This window comes from Leptonychotes weddellii, chromosome 5 (assembly GCF_054177405.1).
Source record: "Leptonychotes weddellii isolate Sample4059 chromosome 5, ASM5417740v2, whole genome shotgun sequence".
NCBI classification, from domain to species: domain Eukaryota; kingdom Metazoa; phylum Chordata; class Mammalia; order Carnivora; family Phocidae; genus Leptonychotes; species Leptonychotes weddellii.
In genome coordinates, this window is record NC_138373.1 from 68,090,460 (window position 1) to 68,114,127 (window position 23,668).

General features: G+C 35.8%; 1 protein-coding gene across 4 annotated transcripts in view; it reads right to left on the reverse strand.

Annotated features, from left to right (window-relative positions):
- Positions 1 to 14,765: 14,765 nt before the first annotated feature.
- The window catches only part of LOC102748456 (ELKS/Rab6-interacting/CAST family member 1), a 169,999-nt gene continuing 161,096 nt past the window's right edge, over positions 14,766 to 23,668 (reverse strand). For 3 of the 4 annotated variants that reach the window (XM_081820987.1, XM_081820989.1, XM_081820986.1), the window contains one exon: positions 14,766 to 15,560. In XM_081820987.1, coding sequence (XP_081677113.1) covers positions 15,363 to 15,560 — 198 coding nt within the window. In that variant the 3' untranslated portion in view covers positions 14,766 to 15,362. The remainder of the gene's footprint in view (positions 15,561 to 23,668) is intronic. The other variant, XM_081820988.1, reaches the window with a different exon arrangement.

The following is a 23,668-nucleotide window of genomic DNA, read 5'->3' on the forward strand; positions in this document are numbered from 1 at the left end:
ATGGGAGCAGCCAATTATATAAGCCAATTAATAACAAAAGCAAAGAAACACATCAATAATAATACAATAATAGTAGGGGACTTTAACACCCCCCCTTCACTGAAATGGACAGATGTAAGCAAAAGATCAACAAAGGAAATAAAGGCTTCAAATGACACACTGGACCAGATGGACTTCACAGATATATTCAGAACATTCCATCCCAAAGCAACAGAATACACATTCTTCTCTAGTGCACATGGAACATTCTCCAGAATAGATCACATCCTGGGTCACAAATCAGGTCTCAACTGGTACCAAAAGACTGGGATCATTCCCTGCATATTTTTGGACCACAGTGCTTTGAAACTAGAACTCAGTCACAAGAGGACAGTTGGAAAGAACTCAAATACATGGAGGCTAAAGAGCGTCCTACTAAAGGATGAATGCGTCAACCAGGAAATTAAATAAGAATTTAAAAAATTAATGGAAACAAATGAAAATGAAAACACAACTGTTCAAAATCTTTGGGATGCAGCAAAGGCGGTCCTAAGAGGAAAGTATATAGCAATACAAGCCTTCCTCAAGAAACAAGAAAGGTCTCAAATACACAACCTAACCCTACACCTAAAGGAGCTGGAGAACAGCAAATAAAGCCTAAACCAGCAGGAGAAGAGAAATAATAAAGATCAGAGCAGAAATCAATGAAATAGAAACCAAAAGAACAGTAGAACAGATCAACAAAACTAGGAGCTGGTTCTTTGAAAGAATTAATAAGATTGATAAACCCCTGGCCAGACTTATCGAAAAGAAAAGAGAAAGGACCGAAATAAATAAAATCATGAATGAAAAAGGAGAGATCACAACCAACACCAAAGAAAAGAGAATAGGAAAATTTGGCCTTGGAAAAGAGTTGGAACATGAGTTCCACTGAAACAAAAGGAAGGTTAACATGAGTGAACATAAACCCAGGACTGTGGATACCCTAAAGCTCTATTTACCAGGCAAAGTAGGGGAGGTCATCTGTTAAGAGAGAAGAAAGAGGACAGTGTAAATCTGACTGAAGACGCCTCTTCATAAATTAGATCAGTGTAAGTATGAAAGAAGGGCTAATTTTGCTTTTTACTGTATTTTACACCCACACAAATTGCTTTATTCTTAAATGAGTAAAAGGTAAGGGGCCTTTTTCAGAAATATCATTTAGGTCATCAATTTAAACAATGAGAAGAAATACCAGGAAGTAGAAATGGGAAAGAGAACCTTTTTCCTAAAACGCCTCACCACCTTATCTTTCTACTTATAATAGAAATGTAGCACCTGAAAAGTGGAGTCTTAAAATATCATTACAGAAGAAATATGTCTACTTTTCACATTTTCTACACATACACAACTTTTGCACTGGGATTCTACTTTGCACTTTCTATTAACAGTGGTAAGAATCAATAAGAACTGTATATTGTTTTAAAGAACCTGAAATATATCACATCATGCTATCATATGCCGGATCAAACAGGACTCCATGAAAAAGGCAAAAAGAAGTATCATAATAGCTCTATATATTGATTGTTTACCCTGTACCAGATACTGTTCTAAGTGCTATTTATATGAACTCATTCAGTGTTTACAACAACCCTTTAGATTAGATAATTATCCCAATTTTACAGATGAAAACACCACAGATGAAAAATCTACCCAAAAAATTCAAGCCATCTGGGACTCTATAGCTCATATTCTAACTCTGACGATAGAGTACAGAGAATACATAAAGTCCTGAGGCTGAAATGAGAAGATCTACCTTCAAATCTAAGTTCCACCACTTACTAGTTGGTTGACCCTAGAGAAATCATGTTCCCTAATCTTTGTTCCTCATCAGAATGATAATCTGTCCTGTGTAACCCATACACCAACTGTGAGACTCAAAGAAGACAGGTGCTTTTATAAACAGTAATATATATGGTACCATTACTATTAGAAAACAGCAGCGAAGGTAAAGCGTATAGGGTGTTAACCATATCATTTTCGGAACCATATCAGAAATTCTCATGCCTTCATTTACATTTCCATGCTCACATGCAAAAGAAATAACTTCTTTTTTTTTTTTTAAAGGTATTTATTTATTGAGAGAGAGAGAATGACAGAGAGAGAGCATGAGAGGGTGGAGGGTCAGAGGGAGAAGCAGACTCCCTGCTGAGCAGGGAGCCCGATGCGGGACTCGATCCTGGGACTCCAGGATCATGACCTGAGCCAAAGGCAGTCGCCTAACCAACTGAGCCACCCAGGCGCCCAAGAAATAACTTCTAAAATTCAGGTTTCAAGGGTGCCTGGGTGGCTCAGCCAGTTAAGTGTCTGACTCTTGATTTCAACTCAGGTCACGATCTCAGGGTTGTGAGATTGAAACCTACATCGGGCTCCACACAGAGTGTGGAACCTCCTTGGGATTCTCTCTCTCTCCCTCTGCCCCTCCCCCTCCTTCTTTAAAAAAAAAAATTCAGGTTTCCAAATGTGCTCTGTTAGTTTCTCTTCCCAATAAAGATGGACAAATTACTTAATGGGCTCAGAACTTGTGTTATTCACCTAAAGAGTGGAAATAATAAATCTCTCTATATGCTGCTGGGAAGATCAACACCTGACATAAAAGATGTAAAGGTTCTACCATAGTGCCTTGGGCACTTATAAATTGAAGCAGCGCTGGCTGTTTTGGTTATCATTTGTTGTACCATTCAGCAGAATCACAAAACAAAACCAAAATTTCAAGGGTGTATAGGTTTGTATATGTAAAATAATTTCAAAATTCTTCTAAAAATCCACAGACTACAGCAAATTTCCCTGCAGCGTTCATACTGCATTTTCTGTGTCTCTGATGAAATTTTAACTAAATTAAAACAATTTTTCTTCTCATTCCCCTGGTGACTCCTTTCACCTTCATTTCGCTCTCAGTCAAAACCTGCTCAGTCTGATTCTTGCTTTCTGAGTACTTTATCTTTTGAAGCATAGAACTCTGAATCCACTCTTCTGGTAAACCCAAAACTTCTGACATTTTATGCACTCATAACTAGATTTCTACACATATCTTTCCTGGAGTAAGTGCTATCATTTCAGTTCCTCATTAGAGATCAAGATAATGTTAGTACACCGTGCTCTTCTCTTTGTTTTAGTACAAGCATACTGACCTTGAGGTGAGACTGAAGACAACAGCAAATCCAGGAAGAAAATGTGAAAGAGAAAGTCAGAAAGAATTAGTAAGGACAATATTCAGGAAACAATGTTATTCATAGACACAGACAAAACATAAAAGCACAGGATTAGAGAAGGGAAAGGGGTAACACAGATTCTGCACAGGCACTAAAAATTAGTAATTTCAGATTTTCAATTCTCAACAAATGTGTTTTCATATTAGATTACACCATTGTACCTTAATGTAAGTTTCAAGGAAAATTTTTGTCTAAAATTTACCATTTCTTGAAGCAGGGGGAAAAAGCAATTTATTAAACACAAAGGAAAAGAAAAGAAGGTCAGCACTTCCCCCTTTTCATTTAAGTAGCTGTGATTTCACAATTTAAATCATCTTAATTTTATACATACCCACTTTATTAACTGACTACTCCTTTACCCACCCCCTACTCCATTTCTTAGATCCAAGTTATCCATAACAAAAGCAGAAAAACATCGAGAGCTTCAATCATTCTGTAGAATACAGAATTCTAATTGATGAGGAAGAACTTGAAATAATGGTCCCAAATGTGAAAACAGTAACTTTTTCCTAATTAGAACCTAATTTTTTTCTCATTCCAAATCTACCAAAATCTACCTCAAATGGTGCAATCTAAAAGCAATAATGAACAAGAATATACAGCTCTATAAACATCACTCCACTTCTAATACTGCTCAGCAGTTAGAGATGCAAAGATTTGCCATGCTCAATATTCCTACATAGCATGAAGCCCTGGTAGTTCATTATTGCTTTTTATAACAACAGGCAGTTTTTCCTTTTTAAAAATTAATCAATTTCACTGAAGTTAGTATTATCCCCAAATACTTAAGACTTCTAATGGCCCGTGCCATCCAGATTGTCTTCAGGATCTAAATTTTACTTTCAGAATCTAAAACAAAAGGTTTATTTCTTGAATGCAAGCACCATTTCAATTTGTACTCTAATGTTTTTTAATGTTTCAGTATTTAAAACCAGGGTTTTTAAAAGTCATTGTGAAAATAATGAAAGGTAAGGATGACAAAATTTATCATTCCCACTCTATAAGATAAAGAGAAATGAAAAACAGAGAATAAAAGTGACTTCCTCACAATCATACAGTGTGTAAGTGGCAGATACAGGATAAAAATGTGGGTCTGTTGACATCTCCCTGGGCATATTTTACATGTTTTGTGATGCTTACAGATTCCTAAAGGGAATGTATAAAATAAATCCATGCATCTTTGGCATATTTAACACAGTAGAGAATGCAGACAATGTTCAAATGCAAAAATAGGCCAATCTCTAAATGACTGTTCCCAATTATCTTTTCTATCTTTGTTGGTTATGACACAATAAATTAGAATAATATTAGGTCAACAATGACACTAACTGAAATTTCTTATGGTTGCATGGCTTTAAATAAGACCTGGGTAAATCCATGGGGAAAAAAATTAAGCTTACTCCTATCAACAGTGAGCAACTTTTTACCTATTTCATTGTTCATGAGTCATATTTCACTTTGGCATCAAACTATAGCTCTTGGGAAATTAATATGGAAGAAAAAAGTCTGCATATAGAAAAATTCTATAGAATTCTAATGTTTGCCCCTTTATGTAAAAACTTAAGGTAACCACTAAACAAAAATTCCTATAAAGACTGTACTAATAAATTACAAGGTGCTGTGCCCACAAGAAATTTTGGGAAGATGACCTAATAGAATTGATTACGCAAAGCTGTTTAATTTCTTTTTTTTAAATGAAATCAGTGAAATTCATCAAGGAGGAAGAAAGAAACAAGCAGCTTCCTCAGAAAGCAAGCTGAAGCAAGCAGGATCAGATAAAGAACCAGTCATCTTCAGTTATCATATTCTTAGTATCTTTCTTTCCTTTTTTTTTTCCAAACACAGCCCATTCTCCCTCATGCAAGAACACGCAACCCCTGCAGCAGTAGTCACGTCTCTTCTACTCAAACTACATGAAGACCACATTTTCTGACACTGAACTTCATGGGTCAAAGATACATACCCATGAATTTAAAAGTAAGGAAATTCTTCTCTAAGGAACCATTTTCCTCATGAATTGTATACTAGTTTATGCCAAAGCTATATACCGCTTAATACTAATTTTTAGACAGAAGACATCTGAAGACCTTAAACTGAGTATCGATTTGACATTTCTTTAAAAAAAATTATAAATATGAAGACTAAATATGTAGGTTTACATTTTTAGCTTATACTGTGTAGATGGCTAAATAAACTGTGATACCAATATGAAGCAATCATAAACATAAAGCCCATTTTCCCAATAAAACGGTCCAAAAAAAAATTTTTAGGTCTACCTACATAAAAAACAGGAAGTAGGTAAAACAGTCAAATATCTAATTATAATAGTAAATATATTCATCTGGTTACACACACATTTAAAATGGGGTACATTAGAAAATAAAGTTAATTTGGAAATACTTTCTTCCACTTCCACATTCTCTGGAACAATTTTATTCACTCTCTCTGCATGCATCTTTAATATCTATTCACCAAGAACAGAAGATGCACCATTACTTTATGTATCACTAAGATGAAAAAAAATACTAATTAAACTAAGCCATGCCATTATTTACACATGTATCCCAGATTCAGAGATGTTAAAATGTAAAAATAAAAGTTATAATTGGTATTTCATTGTGACAAAAGAGGTAGGAGGTTATCTATACTTCTATCTAACCTACAGATCAAAAAATAATCCCACGGGATTATATTAAATTATATAAAAATATTTTATAGATACGTTTTACTTATACTTTTACAGAAGGAAAAGTATAGGCACAACTGTAAACACATTACAAACATAGAAGAAATGAATAAAAATAATATTTGCAGTATCACTAATTAAGTATAATAAGGGATTAAAAATCTCCATCTGTTTGATTTATGAAAGGTCTGAATATACAGGTAATGGAAAGATAAAAATGGAAGAAATGTGGGATGATTAGATAGTGAAACAAGAAAGGAGCTCTGTCTCTTTGTATTAACATATATACTGATTAGGCCCTCAATAATGTAGAGTCACACAACAGAACATGATAGACACTATAAGAATAGCACAAATAAACAAAAGAGAAATTACTACCTCAGGGAAGTCAGTAAAGCTGGCTTTCTTTTCCAAAAAGGTAACAGTTAAAAGGGGTCAGATTCCCAAAAACAAATACAGAAAAAGAAAATTTTAGTCAAAGAGAAAAGAGTAAGAAAAAGCAGATAAGAAAAAAGGATTCATCTTTTAATTTTGAGGTCCATTTTTTTTACATAAACAGAGGTAATTCTACTAAGATTATCAAAACAAAAATTTAAAATATCATCCTGTAAACTAGTTCACATTTCCCAAAACATTTTAGGAGATTTATGAAAAATAAAGACAACTCCCATTTTCATTACATAAAATTTCAGACACTAATAATCTTTAGAAGCAAATCAAAAACAAAAGGCCAAATCCTTGAGCCATGGGATTTAAGCCTAGCAACTATCTTCCCTAATTTCTTCAAATACCACCAGAAAAGTTCCTTCTCTTATGCATACATACATGCAAATAACACACCAGATTATATCTCACTCCTGACAGGATAGGAAAACCACCCCAATCTTCGTGTTCAAGATCAGTTCGGTACCTTGATCTTGATGCACAGAAGTACAGATTTATCTCACTTATCAAAATGAGATTAAGTTACTACTTTAGCAGCTCAGACAGCTAATTCAGGGGCTAACTACCTTGAGCCTAAATTCTGAGCAAAGTGAGAACACTCTTGCTTTAAAAAAAAAAAAAAAAAAATCGGGGCGGTGGGGAGGAGACAAAATCAACTGAAGAGGCTCTAAATCTTACGACTAGATATACTCTACTTTTTAAATAAAGCCAGTTGTTTATAAATCAGAATGTAATTCCCTTAGAAATAATATTATACATGCAGTTTAGGTTTTCTTGATAGCCCACGAAATTTAAGTTTAGTCATGATGCAAGAGCCTAGAACTAATAGTTCAAGATGAGGTCTAAAAAAGATGGTTAGCAAAGAAAATAAAGTTAACCATCAAAAAGTGAAAAAACTAAGTTTCCTCCATTATAAGTACTCATAGGACTGGCCTAATAATGTGTGTGTATATATGTGCGTGTGAATGAATAAATAACAAAACTTGTCTCCGATTCTCTGGCTTCCTTAGAATGGTAGCAGTAGCAGTATCCTGGCTTCCCCTCTCTATTTCACGTCTCTACACCAGAGTTCCAGGACCTGAAATTAAAAGTCTAGGGTCCAAAATTACCTACTAGTGTTCCAACCAAACAACCTCTCAGGTCATTGTGATTTCATATTGGTCTTAAAAATTAATTTAAGACCACACTCGGGGCGCCTGGGTGGCTCAGTCGTTAAGCGTCTGCCTTCGGCTCAGGTCATGATCCCGGGGTCCCGGGATCGAGCCCCGCATCGGGCTCCCTGCTCTGCGGAAAGCCTGTTTCTCCCTCTCCCCCTCCCCCCGCTTGTGTTCCCTCTCTCGCTGTGTCTCTCTCCGTCAAATAAATAAATAAAATCTTTAAAATAAATAAATAAATAAAAGACCACACTGAAGAGTACAAAGTTCAAGAAGTCCCTTCTCTATGAAAATCCTATATCCAGAGGCACATATTAATTGGGTATGTTGAGTATTACTTCTCAGGAGAGTCAACCAAACCTTAAACTGAAACCTTAGTGCTGAAATTTCCAGCTAGCACACAAGCCATGGAAAGACGCTTGTGCTAGCAGCATCACAAAGGAAAAGACAACAGCTGCGCTTTGTTGAAGTCTTAGTCTTCTGGGGCCAGAAATACCTCTTTATTGAGTCCAGACTGACAGAAAGGCTAAAAGTCAGACATGGCAAGACTGACACCTGGTGACAAAGCAACCCACATGCCAGTTCCAAAGTACCTGTCCTCTAAGACAGCATTCTAGCATGTGGGAAAAGCCTTTGACCTCAGCAAGATCTTCAAGTGAACAGCCTCTTAATAAAGAATTGAACACAGGAGGTTAGGGGGGAAAAAAAAAAAGGAAGGGAAAGACTCTGGAATTCTGGAATTCTTAGGCACAACTCTATTACCACCCACTTACTTATGTGATAGAGGACCAGACATTTAATAATCTCTGTGTGCCTCAGACTCCTTATCTATATTTTAAAAACTCTATATAAGAACCATTTCCAAAAACAAACAAAAAAGTCATGATACAAGAAGGGGCAGCTAAAATTAACAAATACAACTATTAAACAAAGTACATTAAAATTTTGGGGGCATCTTTCTAAGAAAAATAAGATCCACCTGATAAATACCAAAAGGAAGACATGCAAGGCTTACAGAGTTCCTACAGGAAATCTCCACCCAAAATATGTGCCAGTTTGCTTTTTAATGTTTCCACTAAAGGACAGAAAAAGAATCGACTGTTGAATACAAATGACTTAAGAGTAATGCCCACTTCAAAGTGAAATAAGGCCATTTCTGCCACAATAAAAACTTGTTTTTAAAACATCAAATATATCCCTCTTTAAAATAGTTGCCTGATTGAGGGCAAAAATCACCTGTATAATGAAGGCCCTTTCGAAAAGTGAAGGGACAGGATCTGTTCCAGGCATTTGCCTGGGGATGAAGTAAGAGAAGAGACAAAGAGAGGACTGAAACAAAGGTAAAGAAGCACTGACCCCTGTGTGGACATACCTGAATATATCAGCACAGCAGAATCTGTGTAACTGCTTTAACTGGTATCCTCAAATTAGTACCTTATTTAAAAGAACCAAAGTTGGCATGACAAGGGAATCACTCTTGATTTAAGGCAGTAATTAAAACAGCAAGGAAGTTAATTTTTGATTCATAAAGTATCAGGTAGACAAAGATAGCCCAACCTTGGTCAAGGCCTCTAAGCTGCTTCTGTTCTAGCACCTTCAATCTTTGTTTAACTTCTCAAAATTTTAAATCTTTTCAAAATGGTTGCTTCTACTATAGAAACACTTTAAAAAGAAAACAAAAAAAAAAAAGAAAACAAAAAAGGGGGAAGTAAGTTTGTAAACTGTAACCGTCTGAATGTTTTGGGTGGCAAATTACAGAAAATCTTGTTTCAAAATAGTTTAAACTTTAAGAAAATGTATATATCACATAACAGGAAGTGCAGTTTCAGAAATACTCCTAAAATGAGTTCAAGGATACTCCCAAACTGAAGATGACACAAACAAATGAAAAGATATATTATGCTCATGGGCTGGAAGAATTAATGTTGTTAAAATGTCCATGCTATCCAAAGCAATCTATATTCAATGCAATCCCTATCAAAATACCAGTGTATTTTGCACAGAACTAGAATAATTCTAAAATTTGTATGAAAACACAAAAGATCCTCAATAGCAAAAGCAATCTTGAGAAAAAACAACAAAGCTGGAGGTATCACAAGCCCAGATTTTAAACTATACTACAAAGCTACAGTAATCAAAACAGTACAGCACTGGAACAAAAACAGACACACAGATCAATGAAAGAGGATAAAGAGCCATGAAATAAACCCACACTTACACAGTCAATTAATCTACAACAAAGGAGGCAAGAATATACAATGGGAAAAAGACATTTTCTTCAGTAAATGGTGTTGGGAACACTAAAGAGCTACATACAAAAGAATCAAACCAGACTACTTCCTATCACTGTATTAAAAAAAACAAAAACAAAAACCTCAAAACAGATAAAAAACCTAAATGGTAAGACCTAAAACCATAAAACTCCTAAAAGAAACCATAAGTAGTAAATACTTAGATATCAGTTTTAGCAATATTTTTTTTTTGGATCTGTCTCCCCTGAAAAGGGTAACAAAAGCAAAAATAAACTACTGGGACTATATCAAATCAAAGAGCTTTTGCATAGCAAAGGAAACCATCAACAAAATGAAAAGGCAACCTACCGAATGGGAGAAGATACATGCAAAAGGTATATCTGATAAGGGGCTAATATCTAAAATATATAAAGAATTCATACAAGTCAACAACAACAACAAAAACCTAATTTAAAAAATGGGCAGAGGATGGAATAGACATGTTTCCAAAGAAGACATAAAGATGGCCAACTGACAAAAGATGCTCAATACCACGAATCATCAGGGAAATGCAAATCAAAACCACAGTGAGATATCACCTCACATCAGCCAGAATGGCTAGGATCAAAAAAGACAAGAAATAACTAGTGTCGGTGAAGATGTGGAGAAAAGAGAACCCTGGTGCACTGCTGGTGGGAATGCAAACTGGTGCAGTCACTGTGGAAAACAATATGGAGGTTCCTTAAAAAATTAAAATACTATGAGACCCAGTAATCCACTTCTGGGTATTCACCCAAAGAAAACAAAAACACAAATTCAGAAAGATGTATGCACCCCTGTGTTTACTGCAGCATTACTTACAAGAACCAAGATATGGAAGCAAGCTAAGTGCCCATTGACACATGGATAAAGAAGATGTGGTATATATATTTATAATGGAATATCACTCATTCATAAAAAAGAATAAAATCTTGCCCTCTGGGACAACTGGATGGACCTAGATGGTATTATGCCAAGTGAAATAAGTCAAACAGAAAAAGAAAAATGCTACCACAAAAAACAAAACAAATACCAAAAACAAAAAAAAACAAAAACAGAAATAGACTCATAAATCCAGAAAACTAACTGGTGGTTGTCAAAAGGGAGGGGGAAGGTAGAGTGGGTGAAATAGGTGAAAGGGAAAAAAAAAGGTACAAACTTCCAGCATAAAAGAATTAAGTTATGGGGATGAAAATATAGCACAGGGAATACAGTCAGTAATATAATAACTTTGAATGGTGACAGATGGTCACTACACTTACTGTAGTGAGCATTTCATAATGTATATAAATGTCAAGTCATTACGTTGTCTACCTGAAACTAATATAATATTGTACGTCAACTCTACTTCAATTAAAATATATATAACAAAAAAAAAACCCAAAATGTACTCATAGGTAGAGAGAACAGCTAAGTGGTTGCCAGAAGTATGGTTTGGGGGGGGTGGGGCGAAATGGTTAAAGGTTGTCAAAAGGTATAAACTTCCTGGGGATCTAACATACAGCATGGTGACTATAGTTAACAATACTGTAGGGTATATTTGAAAGTTGCTAAGAAAATAGATCTTAAAAGTTCTCATCATATGAAAAAAAAATTTCTGTAACTGTACCGTAACAGATGTTAACTGCAGTTATTGTGATTATTTTGCAATCTACACAAATACTGAATCATTACATTGTATGCCTGAAATTAATATAATGTCATATGCCAATTATACTTCAATAAAAACAATTTCTTTAATTAAAAAAATTTTAAACAATTATTGCAGAAGTCTGAAAAGCTATTAAATCAGAATTCTATCAGCCTCCATTACTCTTCTTTCAATATTTTAAACATTATGCCAAAGATAAGCCTCTCTATTATAAATCTAAATAGAAACTCTAATATGATCACTTTAGAAGAGAAATTCGTAACTACATTCAGGATTCCTGAGGCTAATCTAAATTGATCTACTTATGTAAGGACAGGTAAAGCTCTAGGGTATTTTTGTTTTTGTTCTTCCTTAAATTGATTTATTAAGACTATCCAAAATCACCTGATGATAACTTTTTAAAATGTCAACTTGGCTAGGCTAAAGCACTCAGATACTTAACTATACACTAATTTAGATGTTGCTATGAAGGTATTTTGCAGGTATAATTAAATCCTCTAATCCATTTAAGTAAAGGAGATTATCCCAGATAATCAGAGTGGGCATAACTGAATCCTTTGGAAGGCCTCTAAAAGCAGGACTGAGGTTGCCCCAGGTGAGAAAAAAAAAATTCTGCCTATGAACTTGGCAGAATTTTTGCCTGTGCCCATGGGATTTCTATCCTACTGGTGATCTTCTCTTCCTGTCAGCTAGCCATCCAGATTTCAGACTTCCTTTGCCAGTCCCTCACAATCATGCAAGACAACTCCTTGTAATAAATTTCCAGACATTATATATATATCTCCTACTACTTCTGCCTCTCTGGTTGCACTCCCAACTTATATACACCACAGTATAAAATATGAATTTAGAAGTAATACTTCTTACATTTAATTGGGAAAATATTTTATATGTGCAGACATATGGGTGGGCTTACATAATCCTTTTAAAAACTGCAGTAAGTCAGGGCGCCTGGGTGGCTCAGTCGTTAAGCGACTGCCTTCGGCTCAGGTCATGATCCCAGGGTCCTAGGATCGAGCCCCGCATCGGGCTCCCTGCTCAGCGGGAAGCCTGCTTCTCCCTCTCCCATTCCCCCTGCTTGTGTTCCTGCTCTCGCTATCTCTGTGTCAAATAAATAAATAAAATCTTAAAAAAAAAACCGCAGTAAGTCAGTGCTACAACACTGAATCATCTTCTAACAGGAGCTACTATTGTTCTACAAGGGCACTGTAAGGGACTATTCATTTTTATCTAGATCACAAAGAACAGGTCTGGGAATTCTTTATGAATTCTTTAATCTAAACCTTTTAACATTGGAGATCCGTATGTAAGAAGCACTAGGAAATGTGCAAAGGTTACTAAGAATTTTCTCTAGTTCAATGATCATAACAGTCTACCTTTTTTTTCTTTTCTTTTTTTTTTTTGCATTTAGAAGGCTGCTGAACACCCTTGGAGATGAATTCTATATCCCGAGTTACGGTGTGGTGCTACCGTCACACTAGTAAGGGGACACTACTTAAAGGGCATTCCAGCATTAGAACAACCACATCCAAGACTGGCTAGAAACAAAGACGAAGACCATCATAATCAACAATATCAGAATCGCACCAGAGAGAACACGTACTTTTTCCACAAAACAAAGTACCCAAGAGGTACAGTTCAACTTGACACATACCGGCTGTTCTTTAATTCTGATCAAGCAAAATTCCCAGCAAGCCTCAGCAGTAGCAGGAGCGGCAGGAGCAATTCAGTCTAGTACAGAACTGTAGCCTTATATAACACTCACTTTCCCAGGAAGGCCCAAACAAACCCCCCTGACGGTGCAGGGACAGAAACCTGGCGTGGAAGGTACAAACTGTGGGAGACTGGCTTTCTGAGAAACAGCATGGGCAAGAGGGGACACACACAGAGACACACAGAGACCAAAACCCCAATGGATTAGGACCATGATAAGACAAATCAAAAGAAAGGTGAAGAAATTCAAATAATAAATTATGGGGAGACAGACACCCACACATAGGAAATAGTGGAATGGCAACACAAGAAGCAAATGGTTAGTAAGAAACACAGCAGCCACACACATGCACCTCAGTACTAAATATGGGAACAAAAGGCATAATATAATCCTAACTGTCTCTATTATTCATATCTTAAACTATATAGCTGGGCAACAAATTATAAAGCCAGTAGCAAAAACTGAGTTTTAAAAACTTTTTTTTTTGATAGCCAAGAAACTTTGTGTCAAATCCTAAAACAAAATTACAGTGGTACCTGGCTAGAGGCTAAAACTGTGTGGTGCTTTTTAACCTTTTAAGTTATATTCTGTGGAAGAGTAGATAATTTACAACTTTCTCCAAATGTGAGAAATATAGTGGTTAATAAAAGCAATTTGTTGTGCTTTGGGTATCAAATATAAATTTAATCCTATTTCTTACTATCTTCCAAGTCACACCCAACTCCAAAAATCAGTATTAGGTCCAAAAATGAATCAAAAAGTTTTTCAAGCAAGCAGCCTGGAATAACAAGCAATAATTTCAATGTAGATTTCTAATACAAGAAAACAAACTGAAATATGAAACTTGATCAGGAATTTTTCTTCTGAAATATCAAAATATTTAGTGGGAAGTCACTAATCCATCAAAAGTATTATATTTTAAAACCTATGCAGCACAGGTCATACACAAAAGGCCAACACAAAAGCAGAGAGGCATGTGTTCATGTGAGTATGTAAGTGTGTGTGTGTGTGCTGGGGGACAAACTTAATGCAAACATGAAAAAGGGCATATAAAAATACAATAATCTCATCTGGAGACCGGGAATTTTTAATTCTAATCTAAAGAATTCTATCCATTCGTCTTATCCAGAACCAGAAAATATGAATAGAGTTAATATCAAAGTAAGAAGAATCTCATGAGTATGCAATCAGTATAGTGAAGAAAAATTGTGAGGGTTAGACTTTATTGTTTTAGTTTCTTGAAAATCAAAATTCTATGGGTGGGAGAATATCAAGTCTCCAGTCACCCCAAAATTTTAAACTTAGTAAACAACTTATGAAAGTCGTTTCATATTTCCCAATCTTCAAGAACATGAAAATAAAATATTCCTAAGAATCAGCTCCAAGGAGCCACATAGGTTAATGACTTCTGTCACTGTTGTTTCTATTTAGAAGAATATGGGTAATGAATGAAGTTCTACTAGAAGAACTACTTCAATGTACTTGTAAATTTATGTTAAATACATGCTGTAAAAGAAGAGGTCGAAAGACATACACTTAATCTTTAGTATAAAACAGTCTACAAAAAAGAAAAAAGAAAAGACAGAAAACTCCAAGAGAGCTGTCGGGCTAGACCTGTAAACACAGCTCATTTTGAAGAATTCAAAGTCAAAGATCCATAAAAATCATATCCAAGTCTCTTAAATTATCCTCAAAATGTTGCTTCTTCTAAATTTGACCTATGCACTGATGTAACAGCCTGCTTCTCCACAATACAAATTGCGTAAAGTCTAAAAATTCATAGCCGGAAGGAGCATTGGGCTCAATAAAAAAGGTCTAAGCCAAAAAAATATTACCTCCTTGAACTTGAGGTTCATTTGCTCTGTAGATAATAAAGTAATTAAAAAGCAAGTAGCTATTTGTACCCTCATGATCAGCTAGTAGAAAAGTTTAATTTCTCCATTGATGAATACTTTCTCACTTTCCAATCAATGATGCTGGTGTCTACAGCTTCCTAATATATCCCCATTTGATGTTGCCTTTCAGATGTTGCAACAATGAGTTTACAATGACTTAGAATAAAAAGTAGATTTAAAAAAATAATACAAACACTCAAGAACCTAAATTCCGAGAGGCAGATATACTGAACAAGTATGCCCCCCAAAGTATACAGTTTTAAAACCATACTTTAAACCTTTCTAACAAAGTAAGTCCACCATTCAGCTTTCCTATCCTTACCTTTCCAACTCTGCGATCTTCTTATCTTTGTCATTCTTCTCATTTTCCACTTCCTTCAAGATTTCCAAGAGGCGGTCAACTTCTGCCTGGGCCTTGCTAGATTCATCTTTGAACCTGGCAATCTCTCTCTCCAATTGCTGTATACGGTCACTCATCTCTGGACTGGCTCTGGCTTCCAATGTTGCCTCATGTGCCTACAAAGAAAAGTGTTCAACTTCTATCAGACATATATAGTGGCAGTGGGCAAACCATGTCCCAAAGGACCGTCTATATTTCAACTTAAATAGAGCATTATCAAATATCTAATAGCGGGTCTTCAATTTATGAAGCTTTTCTCTGCTTAAATAGTACATAGACAAAATAGTAGTAATAAATTGAGAAATAACTGTCATGGATTTCAAATGGATTTGTGTTTAGATGTACTACAGTACACATCTGAATATTAGGTCAAAAATCATATGACAAGACATGTTTTTCCGAGTGTGAGATATACAAAAAAGCCATTAGACTACTATTGATCTCTCCAAGATAATCTCTCCAATTTCTCTCAAAAAGGCATCACTAGAGAGATTCACTGCTGATGTTACTATAACCAATGCCAATGCTGAGATCTAATTCCCACTTGACCCTTACTTCCCTTCCCTTTTCCTATATACTGCTTTACCAACATGTATGAATCACATGGCCTGGAGCATACACAATCTATACTACAAATGTGATGCCATAAAACTGAAGTTAGGTTACAGGGCACCTGGGGGGCTCAGTCGGTTAAGTGTCTGATCCTTGGTTTCGGCTCAGGTCACGATCCCAGGGTCATGAGATCGAGCCCCACATTTGGCTCCGTGCTCAGCATGGAGTCTGCTTAAGATTCTCTCCCTCTCCCTCTGCCCCTCCCCCCACACTCTCTCAATCTTTCTCTAATAAATACATCTTTTAAAAAAAAATGAAGTTAGGTTAAGAAAATGGCTATCCACACACATGTATCCTCCTAAGACAGGATTCAGGATTTTACAAGATAATATAGAACAAACTAAGTCAGAAATCAACAGTCCCATGTAGAACCAAGAAAAATTTTCAGAATCCTGTTGCAAATATAACTAGTACCTTCAATGCATTTTGGAATGCAAAGCAATTTCAATAATTAAAAACTATCAAGTCTTTAATTTTTCTCCCAAATCTCTAAAGCCATGCATGTATAATGTATTTTAAAGAGAAGGTAGAGGTGAAGATGTTTTATTTTCCCTTATTTAATAGACAATGAAACATAATTAGTTCTTTAAAATGGTTTGAAAAAATATTAAAAGGGTAAATATATATTATTAGGAAATACTTCGGAAAGCTCTGATGCAAATACCTTGAGTAAAAGAGAACTGTTTCTATAAATTGGGCTAAATGGGCTTTGTCAAAGCAAAAGCTGTACTTCTAAGATCAAGACCTTTACCAACATCTTTTGTTTCAGGTTTAATCAGTTAGGAAAATCCAGTTACTAACAGTGGCCTTTAACAAAGATTCCACTGGCAGACATGTATTTTAATGTGTTAGCAAAATTCTAATCTAAACTGGTGTGGTTAAAAGCCACAACAAAGTAAAATCAAGAAGAAAGAGAGGCAGCCCTGAATGAATTAACTCATTAAGAATAAAACAAGGCAAAAGCAGCAGAAATGCAAACACTTCCCAATGCCTGGAGAGAAATTTTGATCTTACAGAAACTTTTCTACTTTGTATTCATCCCAATATACTTTAGAAAGGAGTCATTTTTTAAGTCTAGAGTTCCTACTTGAGGAAGGGAGAGAGAAGGTCAAGTGCATTCATTTTCTACAGAGTAGTAAAAAACCACTCATAAAAAATACAGAAAAAACATCAACCAGGGCTTTATGGCACTACTCTGTCACAACACTTATTGGTCGGAATGGGTGGCTTAATACTATTTCAGGATCCTAAAGGGAGAAAAGTCAGTAAGAAAAGAAAAAAAGGTAGAAGGAAATGGTATAAGAAAAGAACAAGCAAGAGAAAGAGAGTAAAAGATCAAAAATATAATTTTTAAAAACTTGTGATAAAAAAAATTCTCCAGAAAGAGATATTTCTTCCCAGAGAGAAAAAAAAAGAATTTAGCACTTTTTACAGTTCTCGTAATTCAGAAGTTGAATTTCAATGCTTTCCTTAATAATTCTGAGGTCATTATCTCATGCAGAAGACATAAAATATGGAAATTTACCTACAGGGCATAAATTCCTAAGCTAGAAGTGTCTCTGTTCCATTTCCACTCTGTTCTATTTTTGTGTTAGTACTGTACTGTCTTGATCACTACAGCTTTTTAATATAACTTGAAGTCCAGAATTGTGATGCCTCCAGCTTTGCTTTTCTTTTTCAAGATTGCTTTGGCTATTCAGGGTCTTCCGTAGTTCCATACAAATTTTAGGACTGTTTGTTCTAACTCTGTGGAAAAACGCTAGTGGTATTTTTTTTTAATATTTTATTTCTTTATTTGAGAGAGAGAGAGAGCATGCACAAGGGGTCGGGGGGCAGAGGGAGAGGGAGAAGCAGGCTCCCTGCTGAGCAGAGGGCCCAATGTAGGGCTCAATACCAGGACCTGAGCTGAAGGTGGATGCTTAACTGACTGAGCCACCCAGGCAACCCTGCTGGTGGTATTTTGATAGGCATTGCATTAAATGTGTAGATTGCTTTGGGTAATACAGACATTCTAACAATATTTTTTCTTCCAATCCATAAGCATGGAATGTCTTTCCATTTCTTTGTGTCATCTACAATTTCTTTCATCAGTGTTTTATAATTCTCAGAGTACAAGTCTTTCACCTCTTTGGTTAGGTTCATTCCTAGGGATCTTACTTGTTTTTGGTACAACTGTAAATGGGATTGATTCCTTAATTTCTCTTTTTGTTGTTCATTATTGGTATATAGAAATACAACAGATTTCTCAACGTTATTTTATATCCTTGTGACTTTACTGAATTCATTGATGAGTTCTAGCAGTTTTTTCGTGGAGTCTTTCAGGTTTTCTATGTTTATAAACTATCAAGTGATCTGCAAATAGTGAAAGTTTGACTTCTTCCTTACCAATTTGGATGCCTTTTATTTCTTTTTGTTGCCTGATTGCTGTGGCTAGGACTTCCCATACTATGTTAAATAACTATAGTGAGAGTAGACATCCCTGTCTTGTTCCTGACCATAGAGGCACTGAGGATGACATTAGCTGTGGGTTTTTTGTATTTGCCTTTATTTTGTTGAGGTATGTTCCCTTTAGACCTACTTTGTTGAGGGTTTGTATCATGAATGGATGTTATACTTTGTCAAATGCTTTTTCTCCATCTACTGAAATGATCATATGGTTCTTTTCTTTTATTATTGTGGTGTATCACATTGATTGATTTGTGAATATTGAACCACACCTGCAAACCAGGAATAAATGCTACTTGACTGTGGTGAATGACTTTTTTTAATGTATTGTTGTGTTTGGTTTGCTAGTATTTTATTAAGAATTTCTGCATCCAGGTTCATCAGGGATACTGGCCTGTAGTTCTCTGTTTTAGTGGAGTCTTTATCTGGTTTTGGTAATCAGGGTAATGCTGGCCTCACAGAATGAATTTGGAAGTTTTCCTTCCTTCTCTGTTTTTTGGAATAGTTTGAGAAGAAAAAAAAGAGAAATAAGTATAGTGGGAATGTACAGAAAAGAGAACTCTTATACACTGTTGGTGGGAATGCAATTCGATACAGTCACTATGGAAACAGTATGAAGCTTCCTCAAAAAGTTAAAAACAGAACTACCATATGATCCAGGAATTCTGCTTCAGGGTATATATCCAAAGGAAACAAAATCACTATCTCGAAAAGATTATCCATACCCGCAAATTCATTGCAGCATTATTTATAGTAGTCAAGACAGGAATCAACCTAAGTGTCCACTGATGGATGAATGGATAAAGCAGTCATGGTACATATACAGAATGGAATACTATTTACCCATTAAAAAAAAGAAGGAATTCCTTCCATTTGTAACAACATGGATGGAGCTTGAGGGCATTATGCAAAATGAAGTTATGTCACAGAGAAAGAGAAATATTACATGATCTTGCTTATATGTGGAATCTAAACAACTGAACTCAGACAAACAGAGAACAGATGGCTGGTTACCAGGGGAAGGGAGAGGAGTGTGTGAAATGGGTGAAAGTGGTCAAAGAGTACAAACTTCCAATTATAAGATAGTAAAGTTCTCAGGATGTACTACACAGCATGGTGACTATGGTTAACAATACTGTTTTATTAGAAAATTGTTGAGAGAGTAAATTTTAAAAGTTCCCACAAACAAAAAATAAATTGTATCTATATAAAAAAGTAAACAAAAATAAACCTACAAATAAGCTATAAAACAAAACAAAACAAAATGCTAATGTAGAAAACAAAGACAACAAAATCCTAGGCCTAATAAGCTCCTAAAGAATTAAAATTGTAGGGACACCTGGGTGGCTCAGTCAGTTAAGCGTATGCCTTTGGCTCAGGTCATTGATCCTGGGGTGCTGGGATCGTGCCCCACATCGGGCTCCCTGCTCAGTGGGAAATCTGTTTCTCCCTCTGCCTGCCGCTCCCCCTGCTTGTGCTCACTCTCTCTCTCTCTGACAAATAAATAAAATCTTTAAAAAGAATTAAAATTATAGCAAATAAAAAAACCAAAAAATCATCTGACGATATTTGGCTCTATTTTTTTTTTAGATAGAATTGACATATAACATTACATTAGTTACAGGTGTACACCATAATGATTTGACATATGTATAGTATACTGTGAAATGATCACCACAATATATCTAATTAACACCTATTACTACAAAGTTACAAATAATTCCCTTGTGATGAGAACTTTTAAGATCTACTCTCTTAGCAAATTTCAAATATACATAAAGTATTATTAACTATAATCACCATGCTGTACACTATATCCCAGGACTTATTTATTTTATAACTGGAAGTTTTTACCTTCTGACCCGCTTCACCCATTTCACCCACATGCCACCACTCCCCCTGCACCACCTCCTGGCAACCACCAATCTGTTCTCTATATCTATGGGTTCAGGTTATTTTTGTTTTTACATTCCACATATAAGTGAGATCATATGGTATTTGTCTTTCTCTATTTCACTGCCCGCTTTTAAAATGTAATAGTGCTAGGGAAGTATTTATCTACTAGAATGAGATAAAATCTGAAGCACAATATTTAACAATTGTTCTGAGTCTTATTACATCTTATTGCTTAATTCTTATCTCAATCTTACATTAGGAAATACACTGTCATTTATTCTAAGACATATTTTAAAGTCAAAGGTTTTTCTCTTCTTTCTTGAGAGGCAGTTTCCAATATAAATTAATGAATTTAGAAACATTTTGATAATATAAAAAAAAGTTCATTTGACATCTAGTAGAACTAAAAAAGCTATATAAAACATGTATATTGGGGGCGCCTGGGTGGCTCAGTCACTTGAGCCTCCAACTCTTGATTTCAGCTCAGGTCGTGATGTCAGGGCCCTGGGTCGAGCTCCGTATCAGGCTCCCCACTCAGCGGGGAATCTGCTTATGTCCCTCTCCCTCCACCCCTCCCCCCACTCGTGCACGCACACCCTCACCCTCTGAAATAAATAAATAAATAAATAGCCATGTATATTGTTAATTCAGACTTCTGTGATATACTCTCAAATTCCTTGGGATAGGTAACCTATTAATTCCATAAATATTTAATGTGCTAATTAATAAAACTAAAGCTGATTCCCAAACATGTTAGCAATAACTCTATTTTTATTTTAGGTTTTAGATGTTATTCTAAATAGCAAAATTCACATATGTATCTTCACAAAACAAGAATGCATAGGTCTGTCCCATATGGAAAACTGTTGTAACTTCAGCCCCAACATGTAAAAAGTCTGGAAGTCATCATTACCATTCTTAAAACAAGAAAAAGTTAAAAAACTGAAAATCAATTACTTTTCTTGGACCTATCAGAGAACTGAGGTCAAGGGGCAAACTACAACTCCAAAATCAAGAGACGCAGGCAAATGCAGAGAGTCATAGTTGAGATCTACCCACCTGGAGCAAAGCTGTTGGTAGAAACACTTCAATGGTGACTTTGAGGAATTACTAGAGGCTGAGTGTGGATGAGCATGACAGTGAAAAAGTCCTAGAAGCTGCAGTTTAGGGCAGTTTATTTTAATGAACTTTACATCCAGGAACCCCACCAGGTTCTCACAGTGAAGAACTGACAAAAATCCCTTTGTGGTTCTGGTAAGGGTATGGGGGGCAATAATTGTGAAATATGCCCAAACTGTACTCTACCCAAAGGCAGACTCTCCAGGAGTAAAGATTTTAACAGAGTTTTATCCCACCTGGCAGATGGGCATTTCTCCCATTCTAGTCCCCTCTAGCTAAGGGGGAAAACCTTTGTGAAGGTCACAGCCAGGGACACAGGCTCATAAAAGACCAAGACTTAATCATTAGACTATAGAAAGTTTATCTTCCCTCTCACCTTACCATCACACCAACAGGGTTCCAGTATAATAACAAAGGATAACAGCTGAAAGAGCTACAAGATGCAGACTGTCTCTGAAGAGAGAAACCCAAAGTCAACAGAGATGAGAATACTAGAAGAATTTGAAGCCTCTGGCACCTACAACCACCGCAAACATGAAATACAGCTTAACTTCTAGCCAGACTAAAACTTTAATTTTAGGATGCCTATTTACCCACATCCTGATATGCCTATTTACCCACTATCTGATACAACATATCTGGCTTTCAACAAAAAAATTACAAGGTATGCTAAAAGGCAAGAAAAGACATAGTCTGAAGACAAAGAGCAAGCATCAGAACCAGACTCAGATATTTTACATTGATGCTGGAATTAATCAGACAGGGAATTTTTTTTTTTTTTTTTTTTTTCCTTTTCAATATTCAAGTGGCTGCTGTTTTTTTTTTTTTTTTTTTTTTTTTAATCAGACAGGGAATTTAAAATAACTGATTAACAGTTAAGGTCTCTACTGGGAAGAGTAGGCAATATCCAGGAAAAGATGGGTAATATAATCAGAGAGATGGACACTCTAAGAAAGACTCAAAAGGAAATTCTAGGTATAAAAAACATGTAAGAAAAACTAATGCCTTTGATGGACTAATTAGTAGACCAGATATAGTTGAAGAAAGAATCAGTAAGCTTAAAGACAGGTCAATAGAAACTTCTGAAAATGACGACCTGAGTGGTCAGTCAGTTGAGTGTCTGCCTTCAGCTCAGGTCATGATCTCAAGGTTCTGGGACTGAGCCCCACATTGGGCATCCTGCTCGGCAGGGAGTCTGCTTCTCCCTCTCCCTCTGCCTCTGCCCCTTCCCCCTCTGCTTGTGCTCTCTCTCAAATAAATAAAATCTTTAAAAAAAAAAAGAAAGAAACTTCCCAAAATAAAATGAAAAGAGAAAAAAACAGTAATAAAAAGAACAGTACAGAACATTCAGGAACTATGGAGCAATTTCAAAAGGTGCAATATATACATAACTGGAATACGAAAAGGAAAAGAAACGAGAAGAAATATTATAAGTAATAATGGCTGATAATTTTCCAAAGCTAAGGACACACACCAAATCAGGAAGCTCAGAACACCAGGCAATATAAATTCTAAACACCTATACATAGGCACATCGTATTAAAATTGTAGAAAATGAAAGACAAAGAAAAAAGCTTAAAAGAAGTCAGAGGGGGAAAAAACACCTTACCTATAGAACAACAATGTTAAGAACTACAGTAGACTTCTCATCAGAAATCACATAAAAAGATATCAGAGTGAAACCTTTAAAGTGTTACAGAGAAAAAAAACCCCACCAATCTAGAAACCCATAACCAGTGTTATTATCTCTCAAAAGTGAACGAGAAATAGAGACTTTCTTAAACTAATAAAAACTGAGAAATTCACAGCCAGGAGACCTACTGTGCAAAAATATATTAAAAGAAGTTCTTCGTGGGGCACCTGGGTGGCTCAGTCGGTTAAGTGTCCGACTCTTGATTTCAGGTCAGGTCATGATCTCAAGGTCGTGAGATGGAGCCACACATTGGGAGTGGAGCCTGCTAAAGATTCTCTTTCTCCCTCTGCCCCTCCCCCGCCACACTCATGCTCTCTCTCTCAAAAAGAAAAAAAAGTTCTCAGGCAGAAGAAAATTATATAGGTCAGAAACTCACATATACATAAAGAAAGAGAACTGGAGAAGGAATAAAGCTAAAACTACATCTTCTATTATTCTTATTCTTCATCTAAAAGGTAA